Here is a 20,037-nt window from a genome sequence, read left to right as displayed (position 1 = left end):
TCTCATTTTGTACTCATAAATTCCATTAGAAACTACAAAAGTTACTTATAACTGGAAATGGAAAACAGATTATTGTTTTAAGACAAAGGCAAAGCATTTAAACAAAGTAGAAATATATAATATGTATGTATATATATGCATATAAATTCCTTGAATTATGCCTGAAACTATCTCTGCATCAATTTTTCAATGATATAATCATGTGAAATGTGATTTAAAATGCAAAAACCGATAAATCTCTGACTAATGCATCTTACAAAAAGAAAGGCATAAGAACCATCATGAACTCATTGCAGTACATGCAACAGAAAGTTCAATCTAGAATATTTTAAAATCCTATCCATTTTCAAATTCTCATGACATGGGACATGAGTACTGTTAATGAAATACACCTCAAATGCCCAACATACTGTGCTTTCTACCAATTTATTACTTAAAAAAAAAAGAATGTAGCTTTATGAGCAAGCGGAAGCTATCCATCAGTTTTCACAGGACATTGTCTGCCTGGTAATATGTAATATGTACCGATCAACCATAAACTTCCTTTAGCATATTATTTTGAGTGTCATATTTGCTCTTAACACATGTCAAGGATTCAAGGACTTTTGTCATTGAAAATTATATTCACCATATCTGCAATGAACTTCTGAAGCTGAATACTGAAATGGCAAATACAAATACAAAATAGACAAATACAGCTCTTTCAGCACAATGCTGTGTGCAAGCAAAACTGTCTGAAGTCAGTAACCAGCAACATTTTGATCTGCTGTTAATTTTAACCACTTAACATAACATTCACTACTTCAGCAACGAAGTGCCAAATCTGAACCCACATAATTAAAGGTTATATATAATGAAAATCAACAGTAAAAAAACCTATAGTTCACTTTGACTATTAAAGAATTTCTTCTCCCGAAAATCAGAAGCATATTAACTAAATGTAGAAAGAACTACCTTATAAATTCCCTTCTAGCCCAGTCTAATCGGGTGCTTTTCAAATCCTCAGGAGATGGTCTGCATAATGCCTGTAAAAATGTTTTGTTGTTGTTGTTCTGTCTCACCTTTTCATTAACACATGCGTATGCAAATAAGGAATCAAATATGGGAATTCAAATATGGGAATCAAATTAAGGGAAATAAAAGCAATAAAAGAGCAGTGAAGTCTAGGTGTGGACTTCTGGGGGCAGACGGCAAACTAAAATTACTGTGGCAATGGTGTGCAAACAGTTCAAGGAGTCCCCCCCCCCCCCCAAAAAAAAGGTGCAAGTAGTCCCTGGATTTCAACTCTGATCCTTCTCAGACTTGTTCCTGAACCTTCTATGATGGGCACCATAATAGCCACCAAACTGCTTTGTAACACAACTGAAGACTGAAGCAGCAAAGACATTAAACGCTTCAGCCTTCTTTGTACTCTGCATTGGTAATTTTCCCTCCCTTCATCGAGCAGTGAAATATCAGTGTCCCAGTGTCCTTGGTCTTCCAGCTCACTATGTATGTACTTTCATAACAATTTCTTGTTACCTTTGTGTCTTTTTTATTTCATACTGGATTTGAGTTTTCTGAATTTGCCTCTACGTGCTTAGGCTTTTTTTTTTTAATGCTCATCCTCAGAAGTCGAACTTTGGTGTCACTTTCCATAACTTTTTGTTTCCGTGTTTGAGATGATAGTGACGACTATGTTGAAGTTAAATTTATCTCCTGCTGCTCCTCCAATGCTCTTTCCTTGGTGCGAAAGTTTACTCTCAAGCCTTTAACGAGGTCTTTCCTTAACTTTTCTTCTTACCTTCCAGAAGGCTTCATCTACCAAATCTACAAGCTCACGAGGTCAGTGTTCCTAAGAGTCATTCCTGATATTTTGCTGTTCTCCCTTCTATGTTTTCTAAGCATCATGAACTTGTATTTCATCGTTACTCTCCCTCAAGTGTTCCTTCTAATGACTTTCACCTCAGGTTTGTCTGGAAGGAGAGATTATAATGAATGTCTATACCCTACAATTAGGTTCACTTTATTAATTTTAAGTTTATCTAAATCCAGACAGACCAACATGTCTGATGCAGGATTTAGCCAGAACTTAGGCATGTAAAACCCAATCATGCAGTCAAAGTCCCTGACTAACCCCTAGGTACTGAAGATGCAGTTTTCCATACTTACACTGGTAAATTGCTATGGCAACTCAAATTCTATTGTCACTTGTGCCAAAAACTTCTGATTACGTGGCTGGACTAAGCAGCTCAGGGCCCATCCTATACCAAATGGGTTTCTCAAACAAAACATTCCCCCACTGAAATCCGCTCGGATACCCTCTCAGCTGCCATCCCTGAGCACACACACCATCCTCACTGAGCGCCTGGACAGCAATATCGAGAAAGGCTCTAGCTGTACTACAGCTCAGTGGTTCAAGCACTTGCACTGAAGCAAAAAGACATGGGTTTCCTGTCCTCCGGGGCCTCAAATCCTGATCCGGGGTCCCCTAGAAAACCATCCTAATGCAAAGTCAGTGCCCACCCCAATTTCAGATTTCTTTCCTGTACCAGGGTACAATTTCAAGTTCCATGGCTGGGGCATTCAGGTAAGGAAAAAGAGGCTTAAATTCTTATTCCACCTTCAAACACAGCTTATAGGCTTTTTACAGTAAACCACCACTGTGCAAAAACACTGAAAAATTTCTTGGAATACAACTATGCATCTGAGGAAAGTTATGTTGGTGTTAAAAGGTTTGGAGGATCAGGCACAAGAAAAGTTCATTTTTCAGTAAAACACAATGCCATGATTTAGCGCAGATAGTAGGATACAAATGACTTATTTCAGTCTGCTTCTGTCCCTCAGTGCAGCACAGTTCGTTGTACCTGAGATAATGGCGCTCACTGACGTGGCTGTGTTGTTACTAGGCAACCAGAGATAAAACGCAGGGTTTAATGATTTTTATTTAATGCATTTTTATGAGAAAGTACACTCTTCTTTTTCCTCCCCTGATATTATTTGAGGTGGAAATGCTGTTTACACAGGGAAATATATTTAGCCATCCTCCTGCAATCTGAACAAAAAAATTATTCAAACTGGATATCCAAACAGCCTGTCTATAAATATTTTTAAACATATTGACTATTACCACTACCAAACATTTATATCATGGCAGTGGCTGAGATCTCAAACCACCTCACCAGGGACAAGTATTCTGTAGGTCTCTCAGCAAAGAATAACAGTGGCGGGGAACACACAGCAGCTTAGGGATGTTTATGGCCATTATGGATGTTTATGTACTCTCCCGGGCAAAGAATGACAGCCTGAGACTAAATCACCCTTCACCTCTCCTGTGTTGTCATGACACTCACACCTGGCACAATCACACCATGTTTTTTCCTGTGGCTTCAGCTTGCCTTGATAGTCTCCAAAAAAGAAGCGTCACAGCCAAAGCTGTCCCTCCCAGTGGGACACTGCTTACAGGAGCTTCTGCAGCAAGACACACTTCTCTGGAAGCAGCCTTGTATCACAGCCCTTCCCCGGCACTCCAGACCACACATCCAAAAGGCCTTCCTGAAACACCATTTCATTTCCTATTACACAATTCATAACATGGGGTATGGGCCTGTTAAGAGGCCTAACAGCAGTGCTGCCTGGTGAATTCAGCAGACAAGTCCCTCATACAGCAGAGAGCATTTGAAATGCTGCTACATATATAAGACCACACAAACCTTCATATTTTTTCACATGCCAAGTCCTTTCTCTGCCCCTGGACAAATGCTCGGGGTTTGTATATAACTTGTGATTGCCCTTTTCTTTCTTTCTTTTTCTTTTTTTTTTTTTTTTTTAAAGATTGACTGATTTCCCAAGTTCCCTGTCCTTGCAATAGGAGTACCTATGCCAGAGGAGCAGGGAAGTGTTTGTAGCTCTGAAAGACCTGAAGGACTCAGGCAGAACGTGCACAGCAGGGCCCAGGTCCACACGCACAGCTATAGCTGCAACTGCAAGTGCTTATGTGAGATGAAGTGAGATGTGAATATACCAAATACGGTATCTTTTTGGAATGCAACACTGTAGAAGAACTAAAAAACAGCTTAACTCTTGTATCACTTGGTTTTCACATACAGACAAAGCCGAAGTAACTAATCTTGCTGGATTATTTAACAGTTTTCCCTGCAACCGTTACCTTACAAATAACATGAATCATACCTTTCACTTAAAACTTCTTTTTGACCTTCAGAACTGGTTATCTTTAAATTTAAAGTAGAAATTCCTGTAGACACAGCATCATCAGACCTCTACAGAAAGTGCCTCACTTTGCACAGAAAAGTGCAAACATCCTTATTATCATGCATGTTATCAGGTTCTACTTCCTATCACTTAGAAAAACAAAAACAAACCAAACAGTCCCAAATATCTGTACAGTTTATAAGCCTCTTGTATTTCCTTAGCAGAAGTTTACATTCGATACATTTCTAATGTCAAAAAGACTACTGCATTTGGTTCACTACAGATACCTCTGACCATTTTATTAGTTAAAATAAACAATGCTTAGGGTCAGATACTTTAATCTGAAGCTTGCTCTAAGGGAATTCTAAAACCCATAGCCTTCAACCATGTGCCACAGACATAACCGGTAACAGAACAACTTTATTTCCCCCTCCTTCGGAAGCCTCTCTATGCACAGACAGTATCATTCCTCACAACACAGTAAAATTTTTAGGCAAGCAATAGCTATTGGGTTTGGGTTTTTTTTTTTTTTTTTGGGGGGGGGGGGTCTCTTTGCTCTTATCCTCCACATTCCTCAATGCTGCCAATTCCTTTCACCTCTGAATTCTTACAAAAATTAAGTGTCTATCCATATTTCACCTAAAACAGTATAAATTGCCACACTGACCTTAACTAGGGAACAGCAGGTTTAAAATATTAAAGAAAAAAATGTGCTTTCTACTGTGCAAGCACAGTTTTGTCTGCATATTTCACAGCTCCATAGGATATATTAAAAGGGCAGGTTAACAAAAGCAATCAATTCCCAGTGCACTTCCCACTTTCACTAGATTAACAGATATCCTGAGACTGAATTCCCAGTATTTTATATTCTTCTTGGCAGGGATCTCACCATGCTCAATGCCATTCCATATTTTTAATCAATGATCAGAAACTGAAAGAAATCTGGGGAAAGACTGGTGGAATAATAAATCCTAAGAAGGAAGCAGCAGCATCAGACACAATTGGTAAACAGGGATGAAACTCCCTTCAGCCTCCTCAGTTCCCTGGTGATTAGCTCTAGACATCTGCAGGCTGACTACACTCAGTGCTCAGGATGTTCTAGATGCCATATCGAGATATCTCTTTCCAATGCCTCAGATCCAAGCTCTTAAATCCTAGCACAACACTCTGGATTCCACTCTGGAAGCAAGACATTTAAAAGTTCAGCTAACAAGGCGCTGCATTTAGTCTGAAATAGCTGTTTTCCCTAACTCTCTAGTTATGCTTCTCTGCCCATTAATTTGTCCATAAAAACTACAGTGGAAAAATAATTTTAGTGTGCTATTCTGCAAAAAGCATATCAGGTTTTAAATGGTATTGAAAATGCAACAAACTCGAGGTGGACACCGTTCATGGCAGAGCAACTAAATACTCTTAAGTGGAATTATAGCAAGAAGGATGTCACATAATTACTGTTCACTGACAAGAAAATTCTACCCCATCATATGTGGAAAGAACAGTAGAAAGAGAAAATGAGATGGAATGTAGGTGGAAGGCTTTGATCTACTTAAATTCTCTAAACACCAGAGTATGAACAAAGTATGAAGGGCAAGTGAATAGAAGGAAGAGAAATGATAAAGGATTCTTTATTTCATTTTTAAATAGAAAAATGTTTTAAGCCCTTCTTGAAAATCAATTATGAAAATTCATATATTGTTGCTGAATTGTCACTGTAATTCAAGTGACAAATTCTAAGGGAAATCATACCGTATTGTTTGCCATACAGTATTGTTGCTCTGTGCAACACAAAGAAATAACTCAAGTTCCAAAATGTATTATCCAGAGACGTTTATATAACAAACATCTTTTCCAGATAAGTTTTTACAAAAAAAATCTGAAGAAACACAAGCCTCTTCCATTTAGAACTTACTAAACATGTTCCAGAATAGTTTCTCTTGATCTTATTGTAAAATCTTATTTAGCTTTTATTAGGCTCATAAAAACTTACCATGGAGTGAGAAAAAGCCAGAAGAGCAGTCTATCTTTTAGACATTACTTTGCCTTAGCAACTCTTCAGTCACCAATATATTTCCAGTGTAGGCTGCTCCATGCTTTTAAACATTTTATTTTTAGACAGCAAGGAAAAAGGACCAAACAAAAAAAATGAAGTGAGAAAGCCTGGAAGAAACTTCTAGATCATATAGTCCATCCCTTTACCAGAAGCATGACCAAATGTCTCTATGTCATGACTGATATTTATCTAACTTACTTTTAAAGGTCTCTACTGTGAAAGCTCCATGACCTGCCCAGTCTATACTGGTATGTATTTATCTTTATTATCAGGACATTTTTCATAATTTCTTATGTGATTCTTCTCAGACACAGCCTAAGCCTACTGTTTCATCTTTTATCCACATAATCTTTTATTTTAACATCCTTTTACATATTTGAAGCCTGTTCCCATGTCTCCCTCCCAAAGGCTAATCACAGTGAGCACAAAGGCCTGGCCGGGATCAGAGAAACAATAATTGGAGGAACGCTAGTAAACTAATCATTAAAACCGAGCACGTTGACTTGGCTACTCCTAACACGATCAACAAAGAACGATGAGACCATTGTCCATAGTCTGAAATCCACCACAGTTAGTCAAAGACAGGAACTCCGTCCCCAGAATGCCACACAAACCAAAGGGTTGGTGCCTACAGGGGACTTGGTACATTTCAGTTCCCTACCTCCACCACAGTTGTCTTGGCAGCTTTGCACATAGGTTGGTTGAAGTTTCTTGCAGTTTTCCTGTGAAAGAAAATGAATTACTATTAAAAGTTATAAATGTACATGGAAACACCTCTCAGAACTAACTACTGCAAGTATCTCTGTAAAATAAACAACACAAATCTTTTTGCCAAATAGCCAGAAAACTAATAAAAAAAGCGAAGAAGGAAAAAATATTGCAGAACTCTGTAGAATGCATATGAAATTAAACTGTATTTTGCTACACTAGCAAGTATTAATTACAGCTCCTTGGAACTTTTAATCAGCACATTGCTATATTGAAATGGGCTATGCTACTGATATCTTCATTTATCAAATCCAAGAGCAACAGAAAGCTGTGTACAATGTCCTTTCCTATTACTTCACTGTACACAGAATGATATTTATCTCAGCCAGGAGGCCAGCATAGGGCCTAACAACCTCTCAAGTCCCACACATGCCTTCAAAATTCACTGTAGGCAGCTATATGGACTTGGGCTAGCATTCTGTGCAACAGCAAATTTAATCCAATTCTCCTGATTAAAAAAGCTGTGCCAGTTTTGATACTCACTACAAGCCTCTGGCATTTGTCTTAATTGCATTACTTCTGTAAAAAGGAAAAAATAATCTCTAGGAAGGAAAAGGGACACATGACATACATAACTACACCAGGATCTGCAGCCAGATCCTACCGGACAGAAGGAACAACAGAAGACCCATGTCAGCCCCTCTATTTTCCAGGAAGCAAACAGCCGTGGGGCATAATATTTGAATCAATGAGACATATTTTGGTGGAGTTCTGCTGATAGCTTCTCAGCATTTTTCTCTTTTAAAAAGTACCATTCTTGAAATTTTTTCATCAAAATGTATGCAACTGAGGTTCAAGTGTTTGCCATGAGCTAGGTGAGGCAGGGACCTGCACATGTGTGTCCTGTATCTTGGATTAGAGTCCTCCCCAATTAAAAAGGAAAGAGCTTGCTTTTGATTTGTATTGGGGGGGAGGGGGGAAGTTAAAACCTCATTTTTTCCCTTTCTATGGCAGTATTTTTTTCCACTGACTCTCCTTGTTTTCCAACGCATTTTCCTCCTTTCTTCCCCCTTTGGTCCAGGGACTGCTCCTAGCGCTATAACCATGCCGAACTTTGGGGTGCTGCTGCCCCCTCGTGGTCTTGGGAGAGGCGGGGTTGCCCAAATGCCGAGGTGCAGCACCTACCGTGCAGCTTTAAGATGATTTGTAAAGCAGGAGGACAGAATGAAAACTGTACTCCAAGGCACATATCTGGGGCAGGACTGTCTTATTAGAAATATACAGCAACTGTAAAGCCTCTAGCAGAGGCTAAGGGAGGGACAAGATATTTTGTCCGTTGGTTCCCTCTGTGGCTGTGTAAACACAAAAGAATGTAAGAAGAGGAAAGCATAAAAAATTATTCAAGTTTATATTCTTCCCTCAGTGCATGAATACAACACTAGCTGGCAGCAATTTAGGGAAATATAGCTCTAAACTAGGCAGAGCAGAAAATGAGATGAAAAATAAAGTTACAAAAGCTGAATTGAAATAGAAGGATACAGATGGGGGAGGGAAGAAGCAGAGAAGAAGAATTCTTCAACAAAGAATTCAGCATTTGTTCCCAAATGACTACTTTTCTGAGTCAAGGTCTTTCACAAGGTCTTATTGGTTGACCTGCCTGTATAAGAAATTGATATAAAATTATTTTCACATAAGAGAAAAAGTTACAAGAAGAAAAAATTCCAGAGGCAAATTAAGAAGAGTTGATGGGCTTGATTCCCACTCTATTTATAAAAGTTTCTTCATTTTGAAATGTTCTTGTGTTAGTAAAGTTGCTTCAGAGAAAGCAGTCTTCTATAAGAGCAAATTTACCTCAAAGGTCTTAATTCTGAAGAACACATCAATCCAGAAGAAAAAAAAAGGGCGGGGGACAGAAGTATTAAACTTACTTTCCAACACAGAATAATGTTTAGGTTCTGGGGCTATGAAATCCAGAAATTAGCTAGCTAAGTCTAGCTTTTCATTTTAAGGTACTGTACTGGATATCTAGACTCAGCAATGCATACCAAATTCATTGTTCCAGCAAAGGACTTCTAAGTTGACCCATAGGCATCAGAGCAGCTTTTCTCCTAAAGGCAGAGATAGCAAACTAGTTCACAATAAGACAAAATAATGAAGTACATCAACTATGTACCTCATGGCACAGGGGTGAAAAGACACTTCAGACATGAGCTGAACTAGTGTATTTCAGAGCCACCTGAAGGATGAAGAGATGACCTGACATGACTGCCTGTGATAGCAGGGGCCTAACTCAAGATACCCTTTCAAATTTTCTGTTCCTATGTCAAAAGCATACTTATAATGGTACAAAACCACACCTTCACTTGTAAGGTGAGGGTGTATCAGGCCAAAACAACTCCAAAGCTGAGTGATACTAAGTGAAAAGGGCATGCAGCCAAAGTGGAATATCCACATACGCAGTGGAGCTCCCTGCTGTTGTCCTAAGAAGAAAAGCTCCTCTGAGGGAGCTATAGGACCTGGAGACAAGCTGTTTGGCTAAGTAGAACTAGTACCTACAGCAGACTACCGAAGTTATACACTCACATATGCATCCTTAGAGCTTGCGTAGGAATAAGGTGGAATATTTCATCAAGTCTGAAGGAGTCTTGGAACGTTAGTTTTTGTGACAGTGCATTATAGCTAAGAATGATTATCTACTGGACCAAAAAAACAGGTCCTGTTAGGCAAGGATTGTGTTGCAGAAATCTACTCAGCAGAAACACACCTGGAGGGAAGGCAGCCACAGCCTATTGTATGGAACAAAAGTGAAATGGGACATAAAGCCTCATGTAAAAACCCTTGTTTAAAAATTGCTTTCTAAAGGACCTGGTGCCATTGAAGATCCACGCAGGATCAACAAGGAATCAATATGGCTTCAGGTACAAGATCAGACAAAAAAGAAAATTACACTGGCCTGTGTGGTCCAAATAAATATGTTTAAATATAGTTTAAGTACATCCTTTAGACATAAAAGAAGCTGTTAGCTTGAGGGTAACTAACAGCTTGGCAGACTCTTACTCCACTCCTATTGGTACAACAGATATCAGAGTCATGGGAAATACACTATAAATAATATCCCACTGCTGTGAAAGCATTGGCAGATATGAGGAAGCCTAGAGTCTGTGCTAACCTAGGTATACTTCAGCAAATGGAAACAAAGGTCATATAGTAAAAATAACTATGGAATGGTTCCACTGACATAAGCAGAACAGAGCATGATGTCAAAAAACACATACTCCTTTTCAACTTCTAGGTCACAAATTTAACAGTGTTATATTCTAATCTACTCCAGTTTCCTTCTCTCATCTCCAGCAGGCTACAAGAACAGCCTATGTTTGTTTCACTGTTCTAGACCATCAGGCAGTGTGTGCCATTCAAGAAGAGAATGGGTCACTGCTTATTATGAACAAGTTCTTTGAAACTAGCAATGCTATACACGGAATAAGACATTAAATGTTGTGCTTTCATCGTCTATTAGTAGTATTTGAAAGGAGCAGCTAAGATTTTAAGTCTCCAGATGGAACTAGTTCTGGTATCAACTGTACTGTGTGAATTCCAGAGGATAGGAAGACTTCTGAAAGGAGCAGGGGGGAGAGGTAAAGTGAGAATAAGAGACCAAAGGATGCAAATGCAAGGGGAAAAGTGAGAACACAATCAATTTGTATCTGTGAGGTATGAAAGAAATTCAAAGACAAGTAAGCATCAGGGGACAGACACTGGGTAGAGGCATAGAAAGGAGAGGTTCAAGATCAAAGATAAAGACAAACCAAAGGAGAAAGACGACATTTCCTGTAGTCCATGTCCCAGAGCCCAAGGAAAGCAGTGTAACAGCCAAGCTTATGTGTGTGTACACAAGAAAGTTCAATTTTCCATCAGAAGCAATCCTGTCTTGCCAATGGGGAAGCCAATATATCAAGTGGTGGGGGGTGGAGGGTGTAAAGTAATTCTCTTCACTTTCATTTTTTTTGTTTTATCTATATTATAATTATTATAGATATAAATATTTATATATATTTATATTATTTTATCTATATATTTTCTGGACAGTTGGGTTATCACTGCTGTTTTCTCAGTTCCTTGTTTCTTCTAATATGTACAAAGGCAGACCGCATCATTCAGCACTTTCTTGCAGTAATCTGCAACTGATTGCTACAGCACTTACCTTCTCATCTGATAGCCATAAAACAAACAAATAAAGACCAGACATTAAACATAAGCAAACCTCTCCTTCAACTCAGGACAAACCACAGCACCAGTGTAACAACCTAGATAAATGTTATTTATTTAGCTAGCACAATCTTTTCACTACAAGCTATAAGCTTTGAAGCTTGTAAAGTCAAGTGTAAGCTTTTTCCTACAAAAGATGTTTAAATTCATATAATGCCTCTCCTTGCAGCACTGAGATTAAACACATTTTAAACACTCTCTTTTCTGGGAATGGAATTAAGCTTTCTCATTACTTACTGGCCAGGAGAATAATTCAGCTCCTCTCTGTTCTGATGTGTATGAACCTACACTTCTTGGGTCAGCTTTCAGATGTACAAGAAACAGGACCCAAACTCTCACATGAAAATTGCAATGTGAATAGAATGTCATTATGTTTCTCAATAGTCAACATAATGGCTTTTATCTGCTATGCCTCATTTTTAACTACCAATGTATTCGTAGTTAATACCAGCCGCATTTGAATTCTCAGAAGTCATTAGAAAAGGCAATTATATTTTGGTTTTTTATAGCAGTATCATTTGACAGTAGGGAAATGCAATATGGATGAAAGTGAAGTCAGTAAAACACTATTTTGCCATCGCATAGGAGACAGGATTCTCTTTCTCTTTCATTATCTAAACCATTAAAGAATCTTTTCCTACCGGTAAACAAGCCATACCTGAAAATGATGTTTCCTGCACGATCAGCCTTCCATGCCTTCACAAGAGCAAAATCCCCTGTAATTGACTTCTCCATAATAAAGTGACGACCATCAAATTCTCGCACCTATAGAGAAAAGTACACTATTGAGATACAAGTTTCTTCAAACAGCTCTCTCACATAATACTTATTTTATGGGATTAATTTTATAGTCTATTATATTTAGATTTCTTTTTCATCTATGTACAATTTTATCTGAAAAACTGTAGCTCAAGTAAGTAAACACAGAGAAGTATGGAAAAGCTGTAAAACACAAATTTAGCATACTCTTTAGTGTCCCTGTTTACTGAAACACAGCGAGAATCAGATGCATGTTCCTGCTGCTCCATCTACTGGAATTTAACATGCTTTTTGTTGCATATCTACCAGCTAACTAAAAACTGAAGTGCTAAAGCAGAACTTTGAAAAAGTTCATATTCACTGTGGGAAAAGTACGCCCATCAGCAGAGACCCCAAATCTAAAGAAAGAGGATTTGAGGCAGAGTACTCAATTCAGATCATCCGTTCATTTCAGCTGACAGGCTGAATTTCATTTGGTCATCTCTGCATTTATGATCAATATTTTTAATGATATTGTTCATGAAGCCAAAACATATAACTGACAAACAGCTAATATTTTAAAATCTCCATAAAACTAAATTCATTTTGTAAAAATAAATAGAGGAAGAATCTCTTATTATCAAGGTAAAAGTTTTTGCAATTCATCGGCAAGCTCATTTGTAACAACTGGGTGAGGGACGCAATCCAAAACATCAGAATTATATTTAATGTAGAAACTGAGTAAGTCTAACAAAAGTATTCTGGCAAACTTATTCCTAAATTCTCTAAAACATAATTGAGTTCTCTTCACAATCTCAAGTGAAGCTCAACACTGAACCATTTCATAGGATAAAGGCAGAACTGAATGTCACTGGAAATCAGTTTTGGTTTCAAAGAATATTTCAAAGAACATGGGTAAACTCAGGGTATATGTATTTAATCCATCTGATTACTGATACCCCAAGAAAAGGTACTAGATCTTGTTAAATCCTTAAAATAGGGATTGAGATTATTTTTAAAATGATTCATGAAGAACTGTGTTACAATGCATACAGAAATAAAACTCAAAGATAAAAAACAGTCAAAAAGGAGGAAGACAAAAGTAATTCTTTTTATATTATTAGATGAATTTTAGGAAACAAGGCCAATTTTCACACTCTGTGAAGCCAGCTCAATCCTCCAACATGAAGTTAGCTGGGCTATGTCCCTATGCTCTCCTCATTCTCTGTCAAGGTGCCCGAGATCATCAAATACCCTCCAGCCACACTGCAGACTGTGGCTTCTTCAAGAACATTTTTCTTCCCCACCTTGCTTTATGAGAGAATTCCCCAAGTCTATGTAGACCTGTATCTAAGACCTCAGTTCCAAAGAATATGGACATTCCCATGAAAAACAGAGCTAGAAGTAAAACTAATATTCCTTAAAATACGGATTACACAATAACCAAACCCTAACTTCTTCAACAAGCACTTTCATTACCAAATATTGCATATTGCTAGAAACCATTGCAGAAAAGAAAGCAAAAGAATACAAAAAAAACATCAAGGTAAAAACCACTACTGCCTCAGAAAAGATGGTATCTATATTTATAATTGCCAGTCACCATCAAGCAGATAGCACATAAATCCTATATAGAAACATGAAACAGCTTTTCTCCTAACAGTGTAGAAGACGATTAGAGTATACACAAGTACTATGGGAGCATAACCTAAAATTTCTGAGACAGGGAGGGAGTACAACAAAAGTCATTTCTGGGTTCCTATAAAAGCTCAGATCTCCTTTTACAAAATGACACTTACATGTGAAATGGATTTGGAGAATGAATTTGACCAAATGATGTTAGCAATGTTATTAGCCTCCCAAAAGGCCAAGGAGAGTAAGATACACTTTCCAACAAATGTAAAAAGGAGAAGAAAACTGCTACCAAAATTATAAGCTATTTAATAAATGAAACAGTTCTTCAAATGGTAAAATATCATAATGACATATTCAGTAAGAAAATTAAGAAAAAAAAAACTAATTTATTAATGGGATAATGGAAATGCCAGGTATAAAATATACGAAATCTTTGGGGGGGAAAAAAGTTACCTCTATCCTACTGAGGCTCTTCAGGTAGAGTATAATGCCTATGGAACATACAGCATCAGTCTCATTCCATTTCTTTAAGTACAGTCATACTACTGAGAAATGTCTTCCCTTCTCCAAATTCTCCATCCAATTTCAATATGAAGTCCTCGTATAGAAATTTCAGTATGAAGTCCTTGTTTCTCACTTGGAAGCCGCACAGTTTTTTATTTCTTTGCAATTTCAAAGGCTCATACTAAACTGCATTTCAACTGTTGGCATATGTGTTTGCTGAATATGTTTGTGTTGGTTGAGCTTTTTCCTGTTTACCAGGAACATGTCTTGTCTCTTCTAATGCTAAAGCTTCATGTTCAGCTGCAGGGCTGCTTAATCTATATGACACTACTTAAGGAGCACCTGCCTCCCTTATAGCAGCTTATTTTCAATCGATACTGGGCAGTGCACAGGCCTGGTACAAGATTTTGTTTTAAAACGTAGAGAACCAGGTCAGAGAACTAAGCCAAGTGAAGAATAACTCAGCAGGGAAGGTTTTCCCCTGGATCAGTTTCTTGATGCTAAGTCACCTTAAAGCTGAGGGAAGAACTTTATTAGCACTTCACAGGGAACAGGAATGAGCAGGAATGACAGGCGAGGGAAATTAATGCATACAGTACCACAGCCATGCTATTAATCCAACATGTCAAGGTTAAACTTGGCATGGAGAAGCTTAAATTACTATTTATCCTGGAAATCTGTAAGAAATGCAGTTTTCAAAGCTTCCTTATAACAAAATGATATCTTACCTCTCTTGGCTGGCTGGCAATGGCAACGGTACCATCTGTGTTGTATTTGATAGGTGCCCCCCCTTCCTGCACCAGTGTCCCATAGCCGGTGCTGGTGTAAAATGCTGGGATTCCTGCTCCTCCTGCTCGAATGCGTTCAGCAAGCGTACCCTATGGGAGAACACACTCAACAGCTTAGCCACTTGGAAAAATCAAGTCAAACTCTGATGTTTCACTTGCATGAACTTATTTTTATATCTCATCATTTGGGGCTTTTCCTTCTGAACTCAGTAGACCATCATCTATTTCTTCCTCTCATTAGCTCTCCTTTGCAGGACTTGGACAGGATTTCGCTAGAAAAGCATCACACTTGGCCATGAATTGCTCAACAGCACACAGTCACAGAATTCAAAATTGACTCCCAGGCCCCAGCATTTTGTTGTGCCTTTTGTAACACCTGTCCTTAATTTTGTTTCACAAACTATTACTCTGAAAAGAGTACACGGTTCTTATTCTATTCCCCATCTAGCTACATATTCTAGGAGGTTTTTCTTTTATAAGAATCCTATATATTTGTTTATGTTTCATTCTCCAACATCTCAGGAGAAACTTAATAAATATCTCCTTCCAAGTCAAGACAACCACGCATAGCAGGTTAAGAAAGAAGAAGGAGTAAAGTAATCTGGCTTCCCTTTGCCAAAAATGCCAAGAAGCTGTTGGAACGGCATTTCCATTCAGTCTCACCACCCTACTTGTGCTCTCCCCTATGTCCAGCCAGATCACAGATACTAACATCCCAAATTCCTTATCAGCTTCAATTGTGGAGTTTAGCAAGAAAAGTGTGCCTTTCACTAGTGTCCTACCACACATTTTGTTAATATTTTTTCAAATTTAAAGCAAGAAAAGATCCTCATTGTCAATTATCTAGCTTAACAGTCTCCAAAACACAGGTCACATTTTCCCTAGTATTGTCCTGCTGGATCTACACAATTTGTTTGTGCACTGCACACAGCAAGTAATGTGTTTGAAGAGATGGAAATTTGGAAATGCCACACAGTGACATGCTGCAGATTTTAAAGTTATATTACTAATTTTGCAAAACTAGATCTCAGTGGCATATGACTGCTACTCTCACTTAGGATCTCACTGTATTCAGGCTATGCATGTAGCCTGGCAGCACTAAAATAGTTACAACTGTGGTGCTAAAAAGTAAATCTGTAAATAATAAAATCGTAACACTGTACAGAGATTAATTCAGTTGAGATTTAACCAATAAGCACAATAGAGTAAGGTATTCTTAACCTCTGAAGTCTCACAATGAACTGAAAGCGCCTCTTTCGATTCCTAACCACTAGATGGCAGGCACTGCGCACACGACATCCCTGTAAGCACACAGAAATGCGACCAATACGGTAATCCAGGGATTCTCTGACTCTTTTTCCCCTTATATGGACCACAGCAGGGAGCAAGGCCTACCCCATGTGTTTTTCTACCACCCAGGAGATCTACCCAAACCAAACACTGTACAATAAAACATATATATTTATATATATTTAGTTAAAATGAATGTAAGGCAACAAGCTGTAAAAGGAATTTACAGAATATATTTAGTCAGTTCTTAACAGACCAGCAGCAGTCTACGGCCCATGATCTGAAGATGGCAACTACCACCTGTCTTTACTGCACATATACGTACAGAGAAAACATTTAGACTGCCAAATAATTTTAAAAGAGCACCTTAAGAAAACCATATCATAATCACTATTTTAGACAAAAAGAAATCACCAGTCTAAAGACCCACTCTTACCTGAGGTGTAAGTTCAACCTCAAGCTCACCAGATAAATACTGGCGTTCAAATTCAGCATTCTCTCCAACATATGATGATATCATGCGTTTTATCTGCTTAGTCTGAAGCAGAAGACCAAGTCCAAAATTGTCAACACTGTGTAGAAAAAGAAAGACAATACTCAGCATTCATAAAAGTATTTTGTTGTATTCAAAGTTGATATGGTTTAATGAGCTAACATGATAAAATGTTATCTCCCCCCCTTTTAGACATAAGGAATTAGAGATGACATCAAATTCCAGCTTTCAGGGGGGAAAAAGCAACAAAGCTACAATTAAAATTTAGGAGTCTAATGTTCAGACCTCATCTCTTCCAAGGGAAGAATACACCAAATACAGCCAAAACTTCCATTTTAAAGACATTTCACATGTAACAGCTACAAATAGCAATTTAACAAGTAGTGTTATTTTATATATGTGCCTCCTCAAAAAGTCTTATTAATTAATAAAATGTCACAAGGCACAATCTGTCTTTTAGTGAACAAAGACTTAATTTTTGTTTAAAATCTTGCTTGCAAAAAAATACTACAGCTTCATAACTCAAAAAATAAAAAAAACTTTAAAAATCAATTTATGGTGCTGAGTGAGTGCAGAGATATTTTGCATGATAAATCAGCATAGGTCAAAGGAAAGAACCCCTCGGGCAACAACCAAACCTCATTTAACTTATGTTAGCACTCCACTGAACCGGATTCTATTTTAGACATCTCAGCTGCTATCTCTGGGCATCCTTTCAAAAGACTAGATTCAGAAAGTAAACAGTATAGAGTTCTCATTTTTTTAGTTTAAAAGAGGTAATGATGAACCTAATCCACATGCCATCCATTTTTATTCTGAAGTTTAATACTGATTAATCAACTTTGACAGATGTAGTGTCATATACGGTATTTCCCACGTCAGAAATCTCCACAGACACCAACTGATCAAAACAGAGTTTATGTTTAGCTCTCACTGTTTTTCAAACACAGAGATGCTGAAAGTCTAAATTTCTAAGAGAACCAGGTGACTAGGTGGACGTCCACCTTTAGCTTTAAAAATCTGCTCCTAAGTGATTACTCTGAAGTCGCAAAAGAGACCAAGTTTCTCTTCTTCAGGCCAAATCAGGCCTGACTTGCCTACTATTACAACAGGACAAATATCTTCTTGATTGATGGCACTGGCTTTCCATAGCATATGTTGCATGTGTTGGCAGACTGGAAGGAACAGAGGCTAAGCAGTACCAGCCACGGCTCTTCTTCTCCTATCACAGCATTCAGAGCAGTTGCACAGACACAGACTGTGACGTGCAGTCAGAAAGACTTCTCAGTTGCATGTATAATGAGGACTATTTTAAGATGTGGCAGCCCAGGTCTATGCATACGCAGGCATCTCGGAAACTTTGCATGAGAGGATGCAAAACAAACTTCTCTGATTTAGTTCTCTGATTGGATTTATATTCTCCTTGACTTATTTCAAAAGCTTTCTCCACTCTCCAGCTCTGGCCTATAAAAATCTGACCCTAACGCAATACTTCACTATGTCAAAAATGTTCCAATGTCAAAACCTTGAGAGTGTGTGTTGCCTGGAAACAACCTATATTTTTAATTCCCTACAGCAAAGATTTTCACTAGTTTGGAATTGAAAGAACTGAGAACAGAACAGAAACAGGAGTCCTGCGGGCAAGGAAAGGGATAAAAACATGTAAGTGACAGGATTTACTATATAGGGTCACTAAGAGCAGGAAAATCCCTTTCACAAGAATACCAAACCCTGACTTCTCATTACAAAAGATAATAAGCAAATGTAACAGAGCAGCCAGTATCTACCAGCAGTTTAATGGGGATTGATAACTGGAGTACCAGCTAGTGAAAGAATAGATGTAATAGTGTCCAGTGCTTAACAGAACAAGAACAACCAGGGCAGGATTTTGAACTGCCTACAGAACACGATTTGTTACTTTCACATATCATTCACTCCAGTTAATAGTGCCCTTACATTTCAACACTTGCAAGCTATGAAATAGAAACAGGCAGACATGAGATTTCCACACATAGACCAAAAATTCTGAGTGCACATGCACATGAGAAAGGGATAGCAAGTGAGAGTCAGCAGCAGATTTGCAATGGTTCAAGAAATTTCTGCCTCATTTCACCAAGATCTATAATCCCTGCTCTGACAATCTCAGAAGCAGCAACTGGCATACATTATCCTTAACAGGATTTTGTACATCTTCCTGCAGGACCCCATATGGACATGTTTGAGTCTCTCATCAACTACAGGAAGATAACTTCTTTCAAACAAAAGCCTTTACTTACAAAGATCACCATAGAAATTAGACAACAAGATAGACAAAAGTTATTCTCTGTCAGGCTCATCGCTCAAGTTCATCACTTCTTAAGTCATTCTCTTTCCTTACCTGAAAGGTGGTCAACTTATTTAAAAACAAAATTGCAGTGAGGACCAGTCACTGGGCACACAGGTCATACAATTTCATTTTCCTAGCACAATTAGAAAAGGCATTTTTACCATCAGACAGTAACACACCAAGAAGTTCTGCCTGCCTGATATCACATTATCTCCAATCCCTGGGGCATTTCCTCTTCAGAGCAGCACCACAAAATCCAATTGCTGTTATTTGTATGGTTATTTTTAAGTGTAAATTTCTAAAAGAATATAGCACTATCCATCTTCATTAACAATGCAACCTGCATCATTGAAATAATCCTTTTGCCTTTCGGGCATATCAGTTTTCCTTTTGTGTCCCTCCTAAAAGTCATTTTGAACATTTTATTCAAACTTTTCTGCTTTCTGTGTTTCTTATATGTGAATGTCCTAAGAAACCAACATTTCACAGAACAGTCAAAATACTGTTCTCTCTCCCTTTCTCCCTATCCTTCGCTCTTTAATTGACATTTCTACCCCAGAATAAAAATAGACACCGGTGTCAGGTTTGGGGAAATTTCTCACAGTATAACATTTTTTATTGTGATTACAAGTTACTTGTTCTCCTTTCCCATACTTTGCTACCTTCTTGGTCTTTTTCTTTTAGGTGTAAAAGTTTCCTAGGACTTTTCACCTAAATTACATTTATGCTGAAAATGTTCTCTCTAAAGTATTAGTCTTGCAGGCAATGCCCTCCATATCAAATAGCAGCCATAAAAAGAAAAATGTCCTTCCCTGAGCATATGGACGGAGAAAGAATACATACTGGATATGCATTTTAAAAGCTGCGTTCAGTCTTTTAAATACCTAGTCAAAGGTGAGCGTAATAAAAACATGTTGCCCTGGATAGGAAGGAAAAAGGTACGGTGGACATTGACATAGCCGTTACATGCGTTGCCAGAAGAAGGAAAGCACACATTAGTGCTAGACACAGAATGCTTTCTTTTTCGCCTCAAAAATGTTGAGATTTC

The 20,037-nt window shown here is 38.1% G+C and overlaps 1 protein-coding gene across 1 annotated transcript in view; it reads right to left on the bottom strand.

Moving 5' to 3' along the window:
* The window catches only part of LOC135324364 (succinyl-CoA:3-ketoacid coenzyme A transferase 1, mitochondrial-like), an 80,193-nt gene that overhangs the window by 47,699 nt on the left and 12,457 nt on the right, over positions 1–20,037 (bottom strand). Inside the window, exons 4-7 of the mRNA XM_064500414.1 lie at positions 16,607–16,742; positions 14,821–14,970; positions 11,874–11,980; positions 6,903–6,963 (exon numbers count right to left, since the gene is read on the bottom strand). Coding sequence (XP_064356484.1) covers positions 6,903–6,963; positions 11,874–11,980; positions 14,821–14,970; positions 16,607–16,742 — 454 coding nt within the window. The remainder of the gene's footprint in view (positions 1–6,902; positions 6,964–11,873; positions 11,981–14,820; positions 14,971–16,606; positions 16,743–20,037) is intronic.

This window comes from Dromaius novaehollandiae, chromosome W (genome assembly GCF_036370855.1).
Source record: "Dromaius novaehollandiae isolate bDroNov1 chromosome W, bDroNov1.hap1, whole genome shotgun sequence".
NCBI classification, from domain to species: Eukaryota; Metazoa; Chordata; class Aves; order Casuariiformes; family Dromaiidae; genus Dromaius; species Dromaius novaehollandiae.
Note: the sequence above shows the minus strand (reverse complement) of the source record. Positions and strands in the feature narration are given on the sequence as shown.